At 38.2% G+C, this 21,339-nt stretch overlaps 3 protein-coding genes across 4 annotated transcripts; 2 read left to right on the top strand and 1 right to left on the bottom strand.

Annotated features, from left to right (window-relative positions):
* On the bottom strand, positions 1-1,425 carry LOC109012770 (aspartic proteinase nepenthesin-1-like). Its single transcript, XM_018994574.2, has one exon. The coding sequence runs from the start codon at positions 1,370-1,372 to the stop codon at positions 2-4; it is 1,371 nt and encodes a 456-aa protein (XP_018850119.2). The 5' UTR covers positions 1,373-1,425; the 3' UTR covers position 1.
* A 5,650-nt stretch (positions 1,426-7,075) lies between these two features.
* On the top strand, positions 7,076-9,448 carry LOC109012769 (flavonol synthase/flavanone 3-hydroxylase-like). The gene is made up of 3 exons (XM_035695146.1): positions 7,076-7,649; positions 8,049-8,376; positions 9,094-9,448. Exons 1-3 carry the CDS (start codon positions 7,180-7,182, stop codon positions 9,304-9,306), a joined length of 1,011 nt encoding a protein of 336 aa, XP_035551039.1. The 5' UTR covers positions 7,076-7,179; the 3' UTR covers positions 9,307-9,448.
* Positions 9,449-11,401: 1,953 nt separating this feature from the next.
* LOC109012768 (oxysterol-binding protein-related protein 1C-like) lies at positions 11,402-18,363 on the top strand. 2 transcript variants are annotated; one of them, XM_018994570.2, is made up of 10 exons: positions 11,402-12,057; positions 12,184-12,543; positions 13,487-13,586; positions 14,282-14,712; positions 15,324-15,479; positions 15,679-15,846; positions 15,921-16,061; positions 16,622-16,852; positions 16,944-17,057; positions 17,456-18,363. In XM_018994570.2, exons 1-10 carry the CDS (start codon positions 11,500-11,502, stop codon positions 17,621-17,623), a joined length of 2,427 nt encoding a protein of 808 aa, XP_018850115.1. In that variant the 5' UTR covers positions 11,402-11,499; the 3' UTR covers positions 17,624-18,363. The 2 variants fall into 2 exon arrangements, with proteins under 2 accessions (XP_018850115.1, XP_018850117.1); XM_018994572.2 differs by lacking the exons at positions 16,944-17,057; positions 17,456-18,363 and having other exon boundaries at positions 16,611-16,782.
* The last annotated feature ends 2,976 nt before the right edge of the window (positions 18,364-21,339 follow it).

The following is a 21,339-nucleotide window of genomic DNA, read 5'->3' as shown; positions in this document are numbered from 1 at the left end:
GTCAAAGTTGATCACACTGTGTAGGAACGAACGATATGGTTTCTTTCACAAGATCATGGGTCACCAGAAAGTTTTGCTGCTGAATATTGCCAATGACCCCCATACCCAAGATACCAGAGTCTGCCATGGCCAAGCAAATCTTATCAACTGAATCCCTGACCATATAATTTGTGGGGGGCAATTCCAAATCAGCACCTTTGAAATGAAAAACCATTCTGGGATAATTGATTAAAATCGGCTCCGGCGGCTCTTCGGTAGATTGCAGGGTAAAGCATAGGTCAAGCCCGCTGGCATCCGAATCGTCAACCGGAAGTCCTATTTGAGCAATGAGCGCTTGCTTTACTCCATCGAAAACAGAACGAAACATGTATGTAAGTGTCGTCCCACAATCTATGATCACGCCGCCACTGCCATCTTTTTCGAAATCGCTAATAACGGGCACAAAAGTGTTTCCAACAGAGATCCCTTCAAGCGAGAGATAATAAAAAGTTGGCTGTGTTGGGTTTTTTATTAAAGGTGTTGTTTTGATATTTGATGCATTTGTGCCGCCATTCGCGCCTGCACGAGATCCCATCAAAAGTGTCCCAGATGGGGTGTCGTCAAAGGGAGTTAAGCAGTATGAAAATTTGGGTTGCTTGAGTTGAGAAACCAGGGATAAGGATCCACGCCCTAACCCTACAAGCCCTGCACCTTGGTCCAACCCATTTCCGAAGTTATCGTTCCCACAACCAAACCCAATATTGGTAATCGAAACCTTGCTAGTATTGGAGTTCCCAAACGTGAAGGTTTCTGTCGCCATGACACCTTCGGTCGTGGAATCGTCACCATACTCATAGTAATACTGGCAAACATCACCTTCGCATGTTGGCGAAGGTAGTGCGTTGCATAGGTGGTTTTCACATGACATCTTAGAGAAAGAAGATGATTTTTCCGGATCGAAAATTGGTGTGGGCTGGTGATAACACTGTTGGCAAGGCTTGCATTGTGTCCATATTAAATCGCTGCCGGAATCAATGATGGCCGAGAAGCTCACCGGTGGTGTACCGATAGATAAGTCCATCAGAAACTCCCCATTCCCTGAACGTATTGGGCCGTCAACCTGAGAATTTGATATGGTTGCGGAGGCCATTGCACTAAGCCTTTGCAACCTGTATCGCCCACGCTCAACTCCCCGTTGGATACGTTGAAACATGGTGAGGTTTTTCCCAGCATCAACATGTTTAAGTGAGACCCTGAATCCAGATTGCAGTACAGTTTGGCGCTGATCAAGAGTTCTTCTTGGCGTGGAAAATGCAGGACTGATCAGAAATAAGATCACTACTAGGGCCAGCTCAAGAAATATGAACGAGGATAAAAAGTATGATGAAGCCATATATAATTGGGTTGTAATTCCTGGATAGAAAGCATGAGTGAAAAGCAGTGGGATTATATAGGGTTTAATGTACGTACGTGGCCATTATACGTACATGAAAAACAGAAAATGAAGTGAAAATCTTGTGAACTTCGATCTGTTCAGAAATGGAGGAGGGATGAAAGGAGTTTAGCCGGAGTAATTCGAGGAGAAGATGTTTGTCACAGTGAAAACACAGCACAAGGTTGATATATATATATATATATATATATATATATATATATATTTGCATGATTGCATCTTGGTGTGGCAGCTAATGTGGGGGTGATGCATGCGTGGTACGTAGTCGAGGGAAACGAGGTTTCTTAACAGTACATGCATGTTATATCGCAAAGGCAAAAGTATTGTGATAATGATGGAAGCCGATCGCAAGCTTTTAATTATCTCCTTTATCATCAACGACGCATGTGCATGGACTCTTGCTAATGAGTTAATTTCAACTTATTTCATTTCATTTCATTTAATTTTTTTTAATATATATATATATAATTTATAAACAATCAACTTTTTTAAATTTTAAAATAAAAATAATATTAAAAAATTATACTATAACAATATTTTATTCGAATTTAAACTTTCATCTCATTTCATATCAATTTAACTCACTGTCCAAACCTTTTCTAAATATATAATATTTATATTTCATTTTTAGTAATAGATCTACTCATCATTCTTATACAACACACCTGCTATAGTAAAAAGAATAAAAATATAAAAAATAAAAATAGGTGTGTAGTGTAGTCTAGATGATGAGTAAAATTTTTCTTCAAGTAATTAAGGATAACAATCATAGACAACTGACAATAATATGTTTTATGAGAGTTTTGTTACAACTTAATTAATTGTATGTTTGGTTATCTGTCAACACGCAACTATACATCATTTCTAATTATGAGATAAATTATAATATTTATAAGTTTCGGGTACTTAAAAAAATAGACTTGCAAATAAGTCACTGAGTAATGTTTCGCTTATAACTAGTAGTTTAAAAATCTGATAGTTGTAGCATATAATATATATAATACAAATTAATATTTTTGATTACACGAAAGAAATTAAGCAAAAAATAGAGTATCGGCGATAATCTATAATGAAATTGGCGAAAACTTTCATATGTATATGTAATCATGGAAAGCTTTCGTGTCGCGATTAAAATACCACCATTAATTTAATGGAGAGAACTTTTCTCCAAACGGAGTTGGAGAAAGTTTCATGCATGCAGCCCGGCCATCTATAAATTTGTCAAGTACCTGACGTACCTCTTGAATATATCATGAGAAACACATATATATTTGTTTTAATGAAAAACATTTTGTTAAAACATAAGTTATAAATCAAAGATATTAACCAGAAAAATTAAGAACCAATTTTTAGTTTAATATATACCATATGATCAGGCATATATACTTGATTTACAAAGAAATATTCAAAAAACTTATAAATTTGTCTGATTTGATATAATACATTAGATTATATAATCATTTTTAGAGTAAAATAAATCTGACGTATCATAATATGCTACGTCAGTTTATAAACCTAACATTTCTCATACCAATATATTGGAGGCCAGATATGAAAATTAAATTTAGTACAAGCTTCAAGTCATGAGAAGTCTCTTGTCTTTCTCTTTGTGATGCAACATATTCATGATGAGAATGTAACATATTCGCAACCAAAATCTTATAATTTCTTTACAACTATTTTGCAATTCACAATTAGTTTCAATCAACTAATACAATCATGCCATTCCATTAAAAATAAATTTTCATATTATAAAATTATCTTTTATTTTATGTAAAGTTACAAAATAGTTACAGGCAACCACAAGTAGGCCTGCAACCTGGCCTTGTAAAATTGGGTTTGCACCCAATCCGACCTGATAGACCTCATGGAAGAGTGCGATCCGAATCGACTCGACCCGAACAAAATAAAACCGGGTCGAATCTGTATGACCCAACCTTTAAAATATGATCGTTTTCCATGCTTCTAGAAATGAAAATAGAACTCATTTACAAACAAAAGAGATAGAAGTGGTCTTGGGACTAAAGGAGAGGCATTCTACTGCGTCCTCCTACATACTTGTGGAAGATTTGCCTGGGTTTTGGCACGGTGCCGATAGAGGAAGAATGCAAGTGCGGGGAGCATTCCCAGAGTGACAATCCCGACAGAGATTTCAATTGAGATGATTTTGCAATCCCGACGGAGGTGCAATCGCCACTCACCTGACCCTCAAGTATGCGCTTCAGATGGGCTCTAGTGCTGTGCTCCAGCCCGCGTTTAAGGACTCCGAGACGGGAAAGCTCAGCAACCGTGGGCGGCTACTCTCTAGGTTTGGTGCTGGGGGGTTGTTACGCCATTTGAGGTACAGTGAAGACAATTTTAGTCTCTTGCAATTTTTTTTTTAAAAATCTCAATGTGGGCTGTGTCAGTGTGTGGTGTTGGGGTTCTAGGTCTCTCTAATTAATTTCTTTTCTTTCTCCCAATTCATCTTTAGTTTTCGTCTCGCAAATCTTTTGTTTGGTGACTGAGTGGGCGACTACTGGTTGGTTAGGCTTTGAGGATCAATATGGTTTTATATTGTCGGACGGGTTGACACACATTAATAAACCCGTTGTTTAGTCGGGTCTCCAACCAGCTTAAATAATGCCCGATAAAATACGGGTCGAGTCAGGTCAACCTAATCGGGTCCAGCGGGTGTTCGGGTGAAATGCACACCCCTAACCACAAGTAGTACTCAGTCATTATATATTATCCCATCTATTCGGAATCAGCTGCATGCATGCATACATGCCTGCCTAATTTTTTTGTTTTCTAAGCACACGGACCCAAAGGATCAACTCCCTAGCTAGTGTAAGCCGCTGTTAGAGGATTGATGGTTTGGATGGTCATAAATAGGTGGTTTAATTAACGAGTAATTCTTGATACAATCATGGAGTGTGTATTGCGTAAGTGTCGCATAATTCTTTTGAAAATGAATGGGGTCTACTATTAAAAAATTATTTTAATGCTGTGAAACACGACATCAACACCCACCATAAGGCAATGATCGCTTGGGGACCTAGTGAACTGCCGAAGACACTTTGCATTCAATATGTGTCAGGGAACTCAGCACACAAAGATGTGCTACTAGAGGTACTGTAGGACGACTTGGCCACGACCTAACATCCTGCCACGATAGGAGGCTGGCAGCAGGGTCTGACCCGAGTACGACCTGACACGCCACGATCTCTCACGACAGTTTGAGCCGCGACTTGACACACTGTCATGACATGAGGGTGGTAGTAGGTCTGGCCCAAGCACGACCTGACACCCCACAATCACCCTCGGCGGTCGGGTCCAAATTAGGTATACATAACAGCCATCCCTCCCACAAGTAGGCTCTCTGAACCCTTTCTATTTTTCAGTTTACTTAGCTCTCTTCATCACCCAAGAATTCGCTACTGACTTTGGTATCGGAGTGCCCCCAGATATCACCGGAGCCTTTTCTCCCTCTTAGCTGTAGGTCCAGTGAGCTTGGTTGCTGTGGAGCTGCTCGGATTGTGGACAAATCCACCATAATATGTGTACTTTCCAGTCTCTTATGGTCTCTCGTTTCTCTTTGTACAATGGAGATCGAAGAGCCATTTGCTTATACAAGATAATATTTTTAAAAATCTCGTCGTGAGGTTGAAGATGATCCATTTTTCCTTCCAATTCTCTTTTATCGAGGAACTCAGCTTTATGTTACTTTTTCTTTACGTGTTTGACTTGTTTTCCTCCTATTTTTTTTTCTTGCTAGTTTTGTCTTTTTCTTTGACATATGGCTTCTCCTTTCTATATTATCGCCTTCCTTTATTTTTCCACTTAATAATGACCTTTTGATGGGCTGGGCTTAGGGCTGCAAGCCGAGCTCAAAATGCTAGTTCTGCGACCGACCCGACCCGAATACAAGAAAAATAAGGCGCCAAACCGACCCGATCTAACCGTTCAAATCTGAATCAGGTCGAACCCGTATGACCCGACTGATCTTATTAAAAAAAAAAGCCTTTTATTTTTCCAGGAAACATCCATCGACCCATTTATTGAAGTAGGAAGGAAGGCGAGTCCGAGTAAATGTGAATATTACTGATAACATTGAAAATTACAGTTATATGCAGTTTCAATCAATTAAGAACCCCATAGATTTGTAAATCCTCAGATGGAAAAATATGAACAACTTGATTGGAGTCTCGGCCGTTCTTGGTGCTCCCAACTCCTTTCTTGTGCACATTTTGAATGGTCAGCGGCAATCTCACGGAAGATGGCTTGGGATCCACCATACGTATGGACCCCAAGTCACCTCTGAAGAAGAAGAGCTCGGAGAAGCTAAGGTGAGGCCTCTGAATGCTCCAGCCAAGTTGAAACTCATCGACGTAGCCACCGCCATTTTCTTCTTCTTTTCTCTTCTTATGTAACCTTCAGTATCTGGTCTACAGCTTGTGAACGAGGGTAGAGAGAGAGAGAGAGAGTAATTATGGGAGGGGTTGCGTAAAGGAGGAGAGAGAGAGAGAGAGTAATTATGATTTATGGGAGGTTAGGTGAAGGACTAGGGGAGAGTAATTATCGGAGGGGTTGCGTGTCGTTTGTATGGAGCAAAGGAAGTTATGGATGGAGGGAGGATTTATGCTATTTTTGGAAAAGAGAAAAAAAAAACAAAACGAATCTTGCGGTTTCTTCGATTTCGACCGATATAAAACGTAGCAAATCCGTTATTCCCCTTGATCCGATGAACCCGAATTTTGTCAAGTGGGCCAATAGCGGTTCTTGCGGACGGATCGGTTTAGGCCTTTTATGAACAGGCCTAGCTGGGCTGGTATATCTAGGCCTGCTATTTTTTTCTCCTTCATGCACCAGTACTTAATTAAATGGAAGGAAAATAGAAGAAACTCAATGGTAGGTAAACTACATATAAGACGTTCTTTTCAAGCAATAGTACTGCATGACTTTTGTCTTGATTTTAATTCTTTTTGTAATATTTGTTGATTTAATATATTATATTTTTTATATATCAGCTATTTAAATGAATGATAAAATTTTCTTTAAAATTGGGCTGTCATCCAACCTATTATAAAAATGTCATATGAATGTCCATTGAGCATGTGATAAATATATTTTTTAAAATCTAATTTTAAAAATTAGCAATATGTATTATATATAGAAAAATTATATTCAGCAACCTTATATTACATAATTATTTTTATTTTTTTATCTTTTTAATTTTTTTCCTCAACCGATATGTGATGTTGGATTGTTGAGTAGAATAAATCATATACATGCAGCATATAATATGTGTCCTAATAATTTGGAGATAGAAACTTATTCCGATCCAACTTGAAGGCCGAAAACAGTATCTTTTAAAATATGACACAACTAACACGATTGAAGTGATAAGTTGAAGATGAAAAATAACATTTCTTTTTAAATATTTTCAAAGTAAAAGAAAAAATAATTCTTCTAGAAAGGACAACCGAACCATAACATACATAACCTCACGTCCTTTACGTGGTTGGTTCCTCTATCGAGTGAACATGGTGCCTCCACACGTTTGCTTCCTCTTCTCTCTCTCTCTCTCCCCCCCCCTCTTGCGGCAAAATCACAGTTTCATGACTCCCCACTAATTATATAATACATACACACACACACACACGTAGCTAGGTATGTAATAAACCCAACTCAGTTATTTAATTTGCTACGAGCTGGTGGGAATTTATAACTCAAAAAAGAGAAAATTAAAGTGGGATTAGGTAGCAATGGAGGTACAGAGAGTGCAAGCTGTTGCAAATTCCTTGTCTCTTGCCACTGGTACCATCCCTGCAGAATTCGTTAGGCCTCAGCAAGAACAGCCTGCTATCACCACGTTCCGGGGACCCGTCCCGGAAATCCCGACCATCGATCTCGGCGACCCGGATCAAGAAAACCTGGTCCGCTCCATTGCGAATGCCAGCAAGGAGTGGGGGATATTCCAAGTTGTGAACCATGGCATTCCTACTGATATTATAAGCAAATTACAGGCTGTTGGAAGAGAGTTCTTCCAACTCCCTCAGGAAGAAAAAGAAGTGTACGCTCGGCCCTCATCCTCTCAGAGCATTGAGGGCTACGGAACCAAACTGCAGAAAGATCTCGACGGCAAGAAATCTTGGGTGGATCATCTTTTCCATAAGATTTGGCCTCAGACATGCATCAACTACGAGTTCTGGCCCAAGAACCCTCCTTCTTACAGGTATATATTGTTCTCGAGAAATGCTATTTATCAGTATTTATTATGATCTTTTTAATAAGAGTAGTGATATCCTTATATTTTATATTTCATATATGAAGATAAAATGATAAAATCATATCTTTTTAAATGGTTTGCAAGAATATGAGGTTTATGTTTAGAAGTTTTATTTTTTCATATTTCATAGTTAGATTAAAAAATTATTTGATATTTTTTTTTACTTATTTGATAATCATCGCATTAATGATATTGGGTGCATGCATATAACCCAATCATGGCTCTGTATTTGTACTGTACATATACACGTATACCATTCTCGTCTTAAATAAATATTTTCGTCGTAAATAACTAAAAATAAATAAGTAATTTTTTATTTTGTGGCTAATTTTGTACGTGGTGCAGAGAGGCGAACGAAGTGTATGCAAAATATATGCGTGAGGTGGCGGCTAAGCTGTTTGAGAGCCTGTCATTAGGATTAGGGCTTGAAAGGCATGTACTGAAAGAAGCAGCGGGTGGGGAGGAGATAGAATACCTTCTGAAAATAAATTATTACCCACCATGTCCTCGACCTGATCTCACACTGGGAGTGGTTGCTCATACTGATTTGTCCGCCATGACCATTCTCGTCCCTAACCATGTCCCTGGACTCCAAGTTCTCAAGGATGAACACTGGATCGATGCCAAGTATATTCCCAATGCCCTGATTATCCACATTGGTGACCAGATTGAGGTTATAATTTTCTTTCACTTTTTCTTTTCAGACGTCTCTTGTTTGGCAACTAAGAATTTATCAATACATCATGTAGTACTCGATTGTAAATTGGGCGATCAGGTCGTCTGTAATCATGTAGTACACAAATACGCATCGCAACGAATAATGTTAAATATATTAATGAGTTGTGTAAACGTTGCACACTTTTTTTTAAAAAGGACAATGCTATACCCACAAAAGATTCTTACAAAGAGTCCTCACAACGCGAAAGGCAATTTTTTTTTTTTTTTTGCTTTTTTCAATAATTTTTTAAACACTTAAGACATTTTAAAAATCTTTAATCATTAAATAAAAAAAAAATGAAATTTGGTACAAGATTTCTTCCGAAATCTTCTCTGGAAATAGTATTTTCCTTCAAAAAATAGTTAAATCTACTATTAAAAAATTAATTTTTTCATGCAAATTCCATATTTACTCACTTTCTCTTTGAAAATTATATAACCATTAAGAAGACATGAATATTAGGAAAAAAATTATTGCTACAAATACATAAATATATATACGGCAAGTTGATCATGATTAGATCTCAAACAATTAAACTGAGACTAACTATTGAGCTTAAAAATGGTTAACTTATTTTGGTTGGTATATATAAATATATATATTTATATAGTTGATTAATTAACGGTTGAGATCACAGATACTTATCACGGTACTTAATAACTTGGCACGCAGATTCTCAGCAACGGTATATACAAGGGCGTGCTGCACCGTACCACAGTGGATAAAGAAAAGGCGAGGATGTCTTGGCCTGTATTCTTGGAGCCACCTACGGAATGCGTAGTCGGACCTCTTCCTCAACTTGTTAATGAAGCAAACCCTCCCAAGTATAAGGTCAAGAAATTCAAGGACTATGCTTATTGTAAACTCAACAAGCTTCCCCAGTAATCAAATTATTTAATTAAACCTAATTAAGAGTACTATGACTATGAGGATATCCGAATAATAAGGGTATTAAAAGGGTTCTCCTGTTTTTTCTTGTGATTTTTTGGCAATGATGGAGACATGATGTTGACATTATTTGTGTGTTTCTATATGTGTATTATGTTTTTAATTTATATTTATGAGTTGGATGATTTTGTTTTTCAATTTTTTCATGGTGGTAACTTGATTATAGAAGTGATACAGTTACAAAGAGATCAAAAGCAAACCTCCAATTGATATAGTTTTATACGTTAAATCTATTTTATAATAAAAGTAATTTTATAATCTAATATACTAAATCAAGTCACGTCAATTTATAAATTTATTTTAATAAATTTATTTGTGATTAAAACTTAAAATATTTCTCTCTCTATCAAGATAAGAAAAAATCTTGGGCTGGATTGAAAAGGCATTTCGAGCACAAGATTAAATGGGCCCATGATCAACAAAGAAAGAGGCCCAGAAAATGCCTCAAAACAGCTTAAACCTATCTAATCGAGATTGAGTAGTCCACGTGCGATCCAAAGACTTTATATCTTTTGGTTTGCTAATAAGATTGAAAGCCCAATCTATGCACCCTCGTTGTATTTTGAGGAAGAAAAATTTATTTTCAAATGGGTGTTTAAAATATATCTAAAAAATTATTTAATTTGAAAGATAAATTTTAATTTTATAAATTAAATTTTATAATTTAAATAAAATAAATAATGTGATTCATCCATTTGATAATAAAATAACTTTTTAGTGAATTATGTCACTTAATTTATAATTGATAAGAGAATATAAATTATATCATATATATAAATATTGTGTGATATAAAGAATTTCAACACTTTTCATAATTGGTATAATTATCTCGTAGAGAAAAAAGGGGATGAAATAAAGATATCAGTGACATTGCTCTTCGCATTCAGTTTTCAAGTCTTTTAGATGGAAAATTCTAAAGTCAAGCGAAATTGCGTACCGAAGTGCACCCATGTGCTGACATGGATCAATTTAATGAAACGAACCGTTTTTGATTTTACGTGAAGGAGCTAAAGTTTGAGAGGGATCTGAAGATAAGTAAAATATTTTGACAAAACGCATAGTTTTGAACGAAGGGCACAGTCTTCGTGCCTTCTCTCTTCCTCTTCCTCTTCGCGCCCTCTCTCTTCTCTGGTTTTTTCTCCTTCGTGGTTGCACGCAGAGGAGACCCTCGCCATCCCGTCGCTGTCGCGCACAGAGGAGACCGTTGCGGTCGCGCGCAGAGGAGACCCTCGCCATCCCGTCGTCCTCGCGCGCAGAGGAGACCATCGCGGTCGCGCGCAGAGGAGACCTTCGCCATCCCGTCGTCCTCGCGCGCAGAGGAGACCCTCGCCATCCCGTCGCTGTCGCGCACAGAGGAGACCGTCGCGGTCGCGCGCAGAGGAGACCCTCGCCATCCCGTCGAGGTCGCGCACAGAGGAGACCGTCGCCATCCCGTCGTCCTCGCGCGCAAAGGAGACCGTCGCGGTCGCGTGCAGAGGAGACCCTCGCCATCCCGTCATCCTCGTGCGCAGAGGAGCCTCGCCATCTTGTCGTCGTTGCGCGCAGAGGAGATTTGGGAGAGATGCCTGTGTTGAGGAAGAAATTTGGGGGAGATAATGCGTTGGGATCACTAGATTTGGGGGATTTGAACGCTGGCTGCCTTTTTTTTTCCTCCGTTCTTTCTATTCTCTGCGTTTTCTTTCATTTTATATTTTTTTTTTATTCTTTGACAAAGTTCTCCACGTAGGCCGTTGGTACGCAATTGGTACGCGGCATCGCTTGCACCCAGAAGAACTGCTTTTAGATAGACCCGACCGCTTGGCATTCACGCACGCATGCGGAGGAATTTTGCTTACGTCGCCAACTCGTCGTCGCAAACCAGTCAAATCCAAACCGCGTCCCAATTTACGTTTCGTTCTCCGGCGGAGTTTTCGGAATCGCCATCTCCTGATAATTTCTTAATTAATTAAATATTTATATATATAACAAAACAAAAACCCATTTAATTTTTACTTTTGAAATTTAACCATGCTTCTCACTTTAAAGAGAAAATTCGAAAACAAATAATCACAAATTACCGCCCGATTTTCGCGGCGAGCCACCACCGTTAACAACTCATTATGATCATTCTCTGATCGTCGGATCCAGAATATGTATCAGTTCTGCTGCGTCGCGCCCGTACCGGATCGCACTACCCAGGCCGCGGCCGCCGCCTCTACTCATTCGTTCTCCTCGTCCTTATCGGAGCTCCTGAACATGCAACGCCGGACGATGTCGGTTCGATCGCTATCCACCCCGAGCCGCAACCCTGGGTCCTCCCATAGCTTACGCATCCCCACCAATAACGGCGACGACGACCAAGACAACCGTCTGATCCCGCGATCCAAATCCTCAGTGTCGGAGTGGTTCTCTAGGCAGCTGTCCATTCGGGATCACCGGGAGGTCGTGATCAACGACATTGTCGGGAATGGGATCTCCGGCATTCTGTACAAGTGGGTCAACTACGGCCGGGGATGGCGTCCCCGGTGGTTCGTTCTCCAGGACGGTGTTCTTTCCTATTTCAAAATCCACGGCCCCGATAAGATTACGATCAATCACGAAACCGAAAGAGGATCGATGGTTATCGGCGAAGACTCCATCCGTCGACTCTCCCGCCGAACCCGCTCTCAATCCCGCGTCCGTAAACCCGTCGGTGAAATCCACCTCAAGGTCGGTCTGATTAGAAGCAGTTTTCGTTAATTAAACAGCGGTTTTCGGAAACAATATCCACGGGAAATTTGTTGCAATGTGATGTGATATATGATGTATGATGATGTATGTGTGTGTTGTTCATAGGTGTGTTCTATTCGGGAGAGTAAGTCGGACGAGAGGAGGTTCTCGGTGTACACGGGGACGAAGAATAGGCTGCATCTGAGGGCAGAGAGCGGGGAGGACAGGGCATCGTGGGTGGAAGCGTTGAAGGCGGTGAAGGACATGTTTCCGCGTGTGTCGAATGCTGAGCTGATGGCGCCCGCTGCAGATGTGGTGTTTTCGACGGAGACGTTGAGACAGCGATTGTTGGAGGAGGGGGTGAGCGAGGTCGCCATCCAGGATAGCGAGACCATTATGAGGAGTGAGCTCTCAGAGTTGCATAAGCACCTTGTGGTCCTCAAGCAGAAGCAGTTGTTGCTCATTGACACATTGCGTCACTTGGAGGTAGCATTATCTACACTTGACGGTTATTCTCATTTTCAGTTTCTGACTCGGTTTGACATCTCAATCTGAGATTGTGCTCTTGACTCATCCCAAATCAGTTCTCTTCAATCTCACTTAATTACTTCCTTTTAACTATTATTTTCCATTTTTCGGTGCATCTTGTTCAAAATTAACTCCATTATTTATCATTTAGCGTGAAATTTCGAACCAAACAGGTGGATTGTTCCAGAAGGTGATAATACGCAGTTTTACTTTTATCAGCATTATATATAAGCTACTTTATTTCTTTGTTGTACAAGAGTATGTACTAACATAATCTGGACATGAAAGTTATTGAATACATGTAAATAGGCATGAAAATTCTGGATTTCCTTGATGTCTTCCCTTTTTGCCCAGATTACATGTTTCGTCAACCCTTGCTACATTTTTGAATTTATAGTGATTTTAGAATGCAGAATGGATAATTCTGGGTTTTTCCGAATGCAGAATGGATAATTTATGTTTCTTAAAAAAAACAGAAGAAAGTGTATTCAGTAATTAAATGTCTACTTCGACCAGTTTTTTAATACCTTTTTCTCTCATATTTCTCAAAGAAATCAAATAAGTCGTCTTTATATTGATTTTGCCAACTGCCTTAAAATTGTATTTTTTTTAAATATTCCACCGTTTTAAAGATAACATCGTCGAAATGCTTGACATGGTGAACTTTTCTCTCTCTCCTTTGGACGTTGATTTTTATCCTTTCTTTTATTTCTACTTTTTTCTGTTCATTCTTTTAACATGTCTTCGATGTTTTGTTATATAAATTTGTCATGTTATATACCTGAAATCCTTTTCTTGAATCAGCATTCTCTCATCTATAGTACTTATGAGTTGATTCTATGAGTGTCTTTTATTTTTAATTTTTTTGCTGTTAAATACTTTTATCTGTTGCTTCATCTAGACAGAAAAGGTTGACTTGGAGAACACGCTTGTTGATGAGAGTCAAAGGCAAGCATCGGAGCCAGGAAATTCCTTTAGATCAAGGCAAGACAAGTACAGCGGTATGACATCAACTTTATTTTCTAGGGCTTTTTAAAACCTTTTACATAGTTAGAATGGGATTTTGATCCCCCAGAGTTCCTACCTGAGTAAATACTATGGGGCTCTCTTTGTTTGTTTATCTCTCTTCCACTCTAGTCCTTGGAGGTCAGGTAGGAAATCTGAAGCCGTTAGCATGTACTCATTCCTGAGGAATTGGAGTAAAATTATACAAAAATGATTCTTTAGAAAAAGTGAGTTTGGATTCCCTTTTCAATATATTGTCTTGTGGATTAACTTGGCTTTTAGAGGATTTAGTTCTCGCCGTATGCTCTGTTCACTTAGTTTTCATCCTTCAACATAAATTTGGGGTCTACAAGTGAGCTTGCTTTCTGAGTATGCCTCTCATATGTTTGTGGCATCTGTTCAGCTTGTCTTGTCACTGTATACATTTAATCGCTTGTATTTTTGCAGTTACATTTTGAGGGTTCTTTCTATATCGTTTTGTTACCCGTTTTAACTGAGTTATGTTTTGATGAGTTGCTGTTATAAACTGGCGAACCCAGTTGTCTTTATTTTTTAAAGTTGTAGAAGAGAAACCATAATAGACTCGTGCATTGCTTCTTTTGTTTTGTATGCTATATTTACTCATCCTATATAAGTACATTGTGTTCAAACTTTAACAACTCCCATCATGTTTTTGTGAAATGTATTTCAGAGGGAAGTGCAAGTGATTCTTATGATGACATTGACAGACATGAGGGAGACGAAGAAACTGATGATGAAGACAATGCATTTTTTGATACTAGAGATTTTCTTTCGTCCAGTTCTATCAGAAGTAATGGATCTGATTTTCAGAAATCGCCACTTGGTTCTGATGAAGAAGAGGATCTAGATGGCATTGATTGTTTAAGTAGATCTGTTGGACATAAGTATCCTCATGTTAGGCGCCGTAAGAAATTGCCTGAACCAGTTGAAAAAGAAAAGGGTGTTAGTCTTTGGTCAATGATCAAAGATAATATTGGGAAGGATCTTGCCAAAGTCTGCCTTCCAGTTTATTTTAACGAGCCCATCTCTTCTTTACAGAAATGTTATGAAGATCTGGAATACTCATACCTGCTAGATCGTGCCTATGAATGGGGTAAAATGGTAAGTTTCAACTTAAAAAATTATATTATTATTGCTTGCCTTTCCTGAAAGTTGTTTTTTTTTTTCTCATCTTCCTGAAAGTTGTTTAGTTGCAAACAACTCCATGTGTTCTATAGTTATAGGTTGGTACATCTTTTTGTTAATACTATAACTAGTGGCATTTATTGAGTATTGAATGTACTAGAAAAGTGAGAAGGCTTACTTGTGCTAGATTCTTTTCATTACTGGTGCTAGTTATTTTGCAGCTACAGACAACCGGTTGCAGCATTTGAAAGTCTGTAAAAAATGTCTAATCATAAAACTAATATATTACTCAAGCTGTTAGATTTAGAGCCTTGGAGGTGAGTGGCTTCAATCCTTCAAATTTGGCAAGGATGTTCGCCTGCTCTTTTCTGTTCATATCATGTTGATCTTTTATTCAAGAGTCCAAATTCATTTTTCATTTTTTTTGTTTGGTATTTATATTTTTTTAAGAGTCCAACTTCTCATCTTTTGTTCGCTTGATTAATTTTACTGTTATTTTTATTGTTTGTACAACCCTTTGATGCCTTTGTTGCAGCCAGTTTATATCCTTCCAGGACTTCTTTAACGTCCTTGGTAAAAACATGTAGGGTAATGGCCTTATGAGGATTCTAAATGTAGCAGCATTTGCGGTATCAGGATATGCTTCTACTGATGGAAGAACTTGCAAACCATTTAATCCGTTACTGGGTGAGACATACGAAGCTGATTTTCCAGATAAAGGCCTTCGTTTCATCTCCGAGAAGGTATTTTTTCACTGTTAGAATGTTTCTTGATGTTCCATACATTTCATCATACCTTCTCGAATTTGATATCTTCATTTATACTGTGTTAAATAATTTGTTTCTAGCATTTTTTATGGTTCATCTGGTAAAATGGTAAAATGTTCTGGTGTTATTTCTTGATACTTGGACTCAATCATTTTTTCTGTTCATCTTGAGATAGGTTAGTCATCACCCGGTGATTGTTGCATGCCATTGTGAAGGGCGCAACTGGAGAATTTGGGGAGACAACAATTTAAAAAGTAAATTTTGGGGTCGTTCGATTCAGCTGGATCCTGTTGGTCTGTTAACTTTGGAGTTTGATGATGGTGAAGTTTTTCAGTGGAGCAAGGTATTCTTCTTACTTTAGATGTCCAGTTCCACTTTCCATAAGCTGACTGCTGATAGCTGACACTCTACTGTCAGGTAACGACTTCCATTTACAACCTCATTATAGGAAAACTCTACTGCGACCACTATGGTACAATGTGCATAGAGGGGAATCGTGACTACTCGTGTAAACTAAAATTTAAGGAGCACTCGATCATTGATAGAAATCCGCATCAGGTGCATCTCTCTCCCTCCCTCCGCGCATGCGTGTGGGAAGTTAGTGTAAATGTGTCTTTGCATGTGTGAAGAGATTTTTCAATGTGTTTTGAATTTTGATGAACGATGCATATATGTGAATGCGAGTATTTTTATTAGATAATTTATTTCTCCTTGGGATTAGTATTTGTTAATAAGATGTGAAAGGGGGGCCTGGCATGCTGGAAGCATATAAGTGAAGAAAACGAGGGGAAAAAAAAAAAAAAGAACGCAAAAAGGTATGGAAGAAAATGAAGAAACGGAATTGGAGATTTAACTATACTAGAGGTCAGCAGATGATGTGGGAGTAGATGTTATTGATTAAATCTTCCTTTAAATAAGAAAATGTATTACCTTATGAAAACAAGCTTGAGGAAAATTCTTGATCCAAGACACAGGCTGTAAAGTATCCTTGGCATCCAATATAATATGCATCTCCATTGCTTTGAGAGTTGGTTAGCATCAGCATTGCATAATTTTCTCGTTCTAGCAAAACTAGAGCATTGTTATGATTTCTGTTTGTAATTTAAGTTGCATTGCAGGTACAAGGTACCGTCCAAGATAAGAATGGTAAAACAATGGCAACTTTGATCGGAAAATGGGATGAGAGCATGCACTATGTAACAGGCGATAATCCTGGGAAAGGGAAAGGGTCAGGGTCATTGTTGGAACCCTGTTTGCTATGGAGACGGAGCAAGCCATCCGAATATCCAACCAGATATAATCTAACACGCTTTGCCATTACGCTGAATGAGCTTACACTTGGACTTGAGGTTCTTGCCTTTTCTTTTTCTTCCCCTTCCCTTTGTAATGGGAAGAACAAATTCTAGCGTCATTACTGCTGACATTAAATTTGATAAACAGGAGAAGTTGCCACCAACAGACTCAAGACTCAGACCTGATCAGAGGTATTTGGAGAATGGGGAGTATGAAAAGGCCAATGCGGAGAAGTTGCGGCTAGAACAGAGACAGCGACAGGTATATAATTCATGTCTATCTTAAATATTATCTAGGGAAAATTACACCACCCTGAAACTACTAGGAGTTTTACACACTATATTTTTTTATAAGTACTTTACACACTGTATATCAAACTACCAAAACCAATTCATTTCACGCTTGAACTATAAAAAACTGATCCTTGCGCTCCAATTCAATTATGGCCATTGACATAGCGCAATCTTGATGCTCAGATCTTAATAAAAGGTGCAACGCATCAGTTTTTAGTACTTTGAGAGTGCAATCTGTCAGTTTGGGGTGCAATGCTCAAGTTAGTATGAGGGTGCAAAGTGTATTTATCCAGATTATCTACATATGATTGTTTTCAAACCATACATGATAAATATAAGGAAATCTTGTCAAATATGACTTTGCAGGCACGGGGAATGCAAGAGAAGGGTTGGAAACCAAGGTGGTTTGAAAAGGACAGCAGCAACAATACCTACCACTATATTGGTGGTTACTGGGAAGCGAGGGAAAAGCATAACTGGGAATCATGCCCTAATATCTTTGGCCAACTCTCAACTGATCAAAGTTTTGACTAGCCCCTTCCTATCCCACCTTGAAATGGAAATAAAACGAAAAAACCATTCTTTAACCATTTCGACTCTTTTTCCTTGTTTCTTTACAGAATCCATTTCTTTTCTTCAATTATTTCTTCAAAAAATATACGGACGATGGGCTTTCATGCTTGCCACTCCAAGCAGTTCAAGAGGCCACATGAAACGCAATAAACAGTCATGTGGAGATGGTGCCCCACAATTCAAATAATTTCATCCTGGTTGAAGGCTCTCTCTCCAACTTGTCATACCCAACTCTCCCAAGTTGTGAACGCTTAGCTGCTAGTACATCACTTTCTGCTCTGCTATATGCATGCTTAATCCTAGCTGGGGGCCGTGGATTTGGTTGGGTTGCAGGGGCACCTACATAGACACTTTTACCTGAATTGATGTCCAATATTACAAAAGAGAGTACATTTTGTTGACAAGTATCGAGCTAGCTTGTTGCTGATGACCCTAAACACCAAGCCACAGTGTAAGCTTCAACATGTTTCACCTCACGGTTAATGGGCATGACTCACTCTCTTCCTAAGTGGGCAGGGCAGCACAGAGATTCCTTGTTTGATAGAATTGGACTAGGAAAATAAAAGGATTAAATATTAAAATACTTTATGTTGTTTAGCTTTTGAACATATATTGACCTCTAAATTATTTTGACCTCTTTGTTTTCAAGTTTGATCATGCCATTATAAACGTGAGTCCCAATACAAATGAAATGTCTACAATTACCAATTAAAATTAAAAAAAAATATTAAAAAATAAAAAAACCTTCAAAAATTCTTAAGACAAGAAAAAAAAATTATATATATATATACACACACCTCAAACTAAAAAGAAGGAGAAGACAACTTCAAACATGAATCCGAACTTCAGTAGCAAATCGAGCAAAAGTTAGAAAAGCAAAATAAAATGCAATTCAATCAGAAACAACTGAACATGAAATAGTCGGGGAGAAAAAAGAAGATGAGAGAGAGAGACCTGGGAACAGAGCTCGGAGTGGGATTGCTGCCGCGATAGCTTGGACATGGGATTTTCGAGGGTGGCGACTTATTACTCACCGCAAGCAGGCAATGATGATGATTGATGAAAAGGATAACGACGGGGAACTTAAAGCAGACGTCAAGAAAAGACCCGGCAGTCGGTACACTCCGTATACAATCTCAAAGGATATGAAAGGATTCGCGACCACAGGGGACGGCCTTCGCTACCCACCACCCGAAGATGGCGTAAGACGGCTAGTTTGCGGGGTTGGGAATAAGAGAAAACGTTATAGCGTTGGTTAGAGTACGCTCGTTGGATTATGTAAATGCAAAATTATAATTTATATAATAAAATTATAATTTGTATAATATCACGATATTTTACATTTGATTATTTCATTTAAATTTTATTTTTGTTTTAAATTATCTATCTATTAATTAAAATAATAAAATATTTTCTTCTAATTTATTTTTGTCAATATTTTCATATTTTACAATTCTACCAATCATAAGATTTCATTTCGTTGGCGGACAAAATCCAGTTATTTTGAACTAGTGTTTTAATGGGTATTTGTAAAGGAAAAAAGTGCTTAAATTTCACCCAGAGGACACAAAATAAAACCACTCGGATGCGAGAAACAAGTCCAATTCCACAATTCCTTGTAGCGTTCCAATTCCAGAAAACACCCAAAAAAAAATCACTTGACTGACAAAACACACAGAGCAAAGTGCTTTGAACTTGTATTGACCCAGAGTGCTTTCACTACCTTTCCTGTAATAGAATATGCAAAAAACAAGTCCAAGCTTTCATGACTTGCAGATCAGTGTTACAATTCCACAATTCACAGCAATGTTACAATCCACAGCAGGTAATTAAAACACTGCCCATCACCAAAAATTAAGAACAAAGACGATTGATAGAGAGTGAACTGTGGGCAATCACAAAATCAGCACATCTGGTTTTACATTTTCGGCACAAAATCAGACTGAACAATGGGCAATCACAAAATGTTACATTTTGTTTGTAACATTTCAACCCATCACAAAATCAGCACAATCACCAAAAATAAAAACAGGCCCAATTACAAAACTAAAAGTGTCTAAACCATATATAGCCACATAGTTGCTGCCCAACCATATATATTTCCATCACATGTGGTTGAGCAACGACTAAAATCAGACAAAGTGTTCATTAAACATCCACTAATGTTAATTACAACGTCGACATAGGCTAGATGAAAAGTTACACACCTCCAAAAGGTGTGGATGGATCATCAGGTGTAGATGTAGATGTAGTTGCAGACTTCTTTGAAGTCTCGTAAATTTCATTCTGAAGACTCTGGAAATAATCTTGTTGCATTGCATTCATGCCAACAAGATTTAATTTCATAATTTTAGCTTCGAACTTCTTCTTCTTAAGTGCAAGATGTTCACTTCTCTCCGATTCTGCCTTGGTGATTGCTTCTCTTCTCTCCAACATGCACATCTTTCTGTCATTGGACATGAGAGTTAGAGAATAGTTAAATTAAGCATCTGATCCTTCTCTGGACCTCCTCTTTCTCTCCCTTAGCTTCTCAACCTTCTTGCATGGAGGCCTCTCATGGATGACATCGACGTTGTCATTCAAAATGTCCTCTTTGTTTGGAGCTGAGTTAGCACTGGCCGAACATTTCACAAGTGGTCTACTCCTTGTTGACAACGTCGACATATGTTTCTGTCATTTTAGTTGGTGTCTCAATAAGTAATAAAAAATATTCTTAAAGAACAGATGAGTGTCCAAACCATTAACATTTTATTAGGACACCTTACAACATGAGTTTTAAACAGGCATATCGACATTCTACAGATGTAGGAGACAGGGCTCATCTTTTTCACAAGATCCCATAAATATAGAAAAAATGTAGTTCCTTTACCTTCTCCTATATCCTTGCCTCTCCTACTCCACAAAAGTTCAATGATATTTAAGCACGACACAAGCCATACGACACATACCAAACAAAGCAAAGACCAAAGAGACCACAAAATCGTATGATCAAAACTCAGATTAATTGCAATTTACCAGGTTTGCTTCAGACTACCAATGCCCAGATCCTCTCAAGTACTTTGAATAATCCAGAATGATTGTTCTGTGCAAGAAGAATCAAAATTTCAGGGTTTCTTTTTCTCAAGAAACCAAAAGAAAAAAGAAAATCAATCACAAAACCAAGGAACTAAACCTAAAATAAAACATAGAAAGCTCTGAGAACATGTTTGAGATTGATGGTACCCGAAATCGCGGCGAGAATGGATGGATTGGAAGGGTGTGAGGGGTTCAAAAGTTGAGGGAACAGAAATAGATCCAAACAAAAAGAGGGTTGGATCATAGGGGTGAATGATAGAAACGAAGAAGAAAGATCCTTCTGCAGTGTTGGTTTTCGGCTTAACTTTCATGTTTTTTTTATTACCTGGAAGATCACGGCAGGAGAGAAAAGGTAAGAAAATGAAACCTAGTGAAAGAGAAAAGGCATGAGGGAAAAACGGAGAGAAAGTTCACTCGGGGGAAAAAAAGGAAAAAGGAAAAAGAAGTACGGTAGAAGGGAAAATCGAGGAAGAGATAGAATTTTTGGACGGACGAAAGAGTTTTGAGAAATGTTTGGGATCCGATAATGGGTTCAGAGCATTTTTTCGATAATTTATTTTTTGTTTTTTTTTACTTAGTATTAAATAAGCATTTTTTGTTGA

The sequence above is a fragment of the Juglans regia genome, chromosome 1 (assembly GCF_001411555.2).
Source record: "Juglans regia cultivar Chandler chromosome 1, Walnut 2.0, whole genome shotgun sequence".
NCBI classification, from domain to species: domain Eukaryota; kingdom Viridiplantae; phylum Streptophyta; class Magnoliopsida; order Fagales; family Juglandaceae; genus Juglans; species Juglans regia.
The sequence above is the reverse complement of the archived record's forward strand: the minus strand, read 5'-3'. Positions and strand labels throughout refer to the sequence as shown.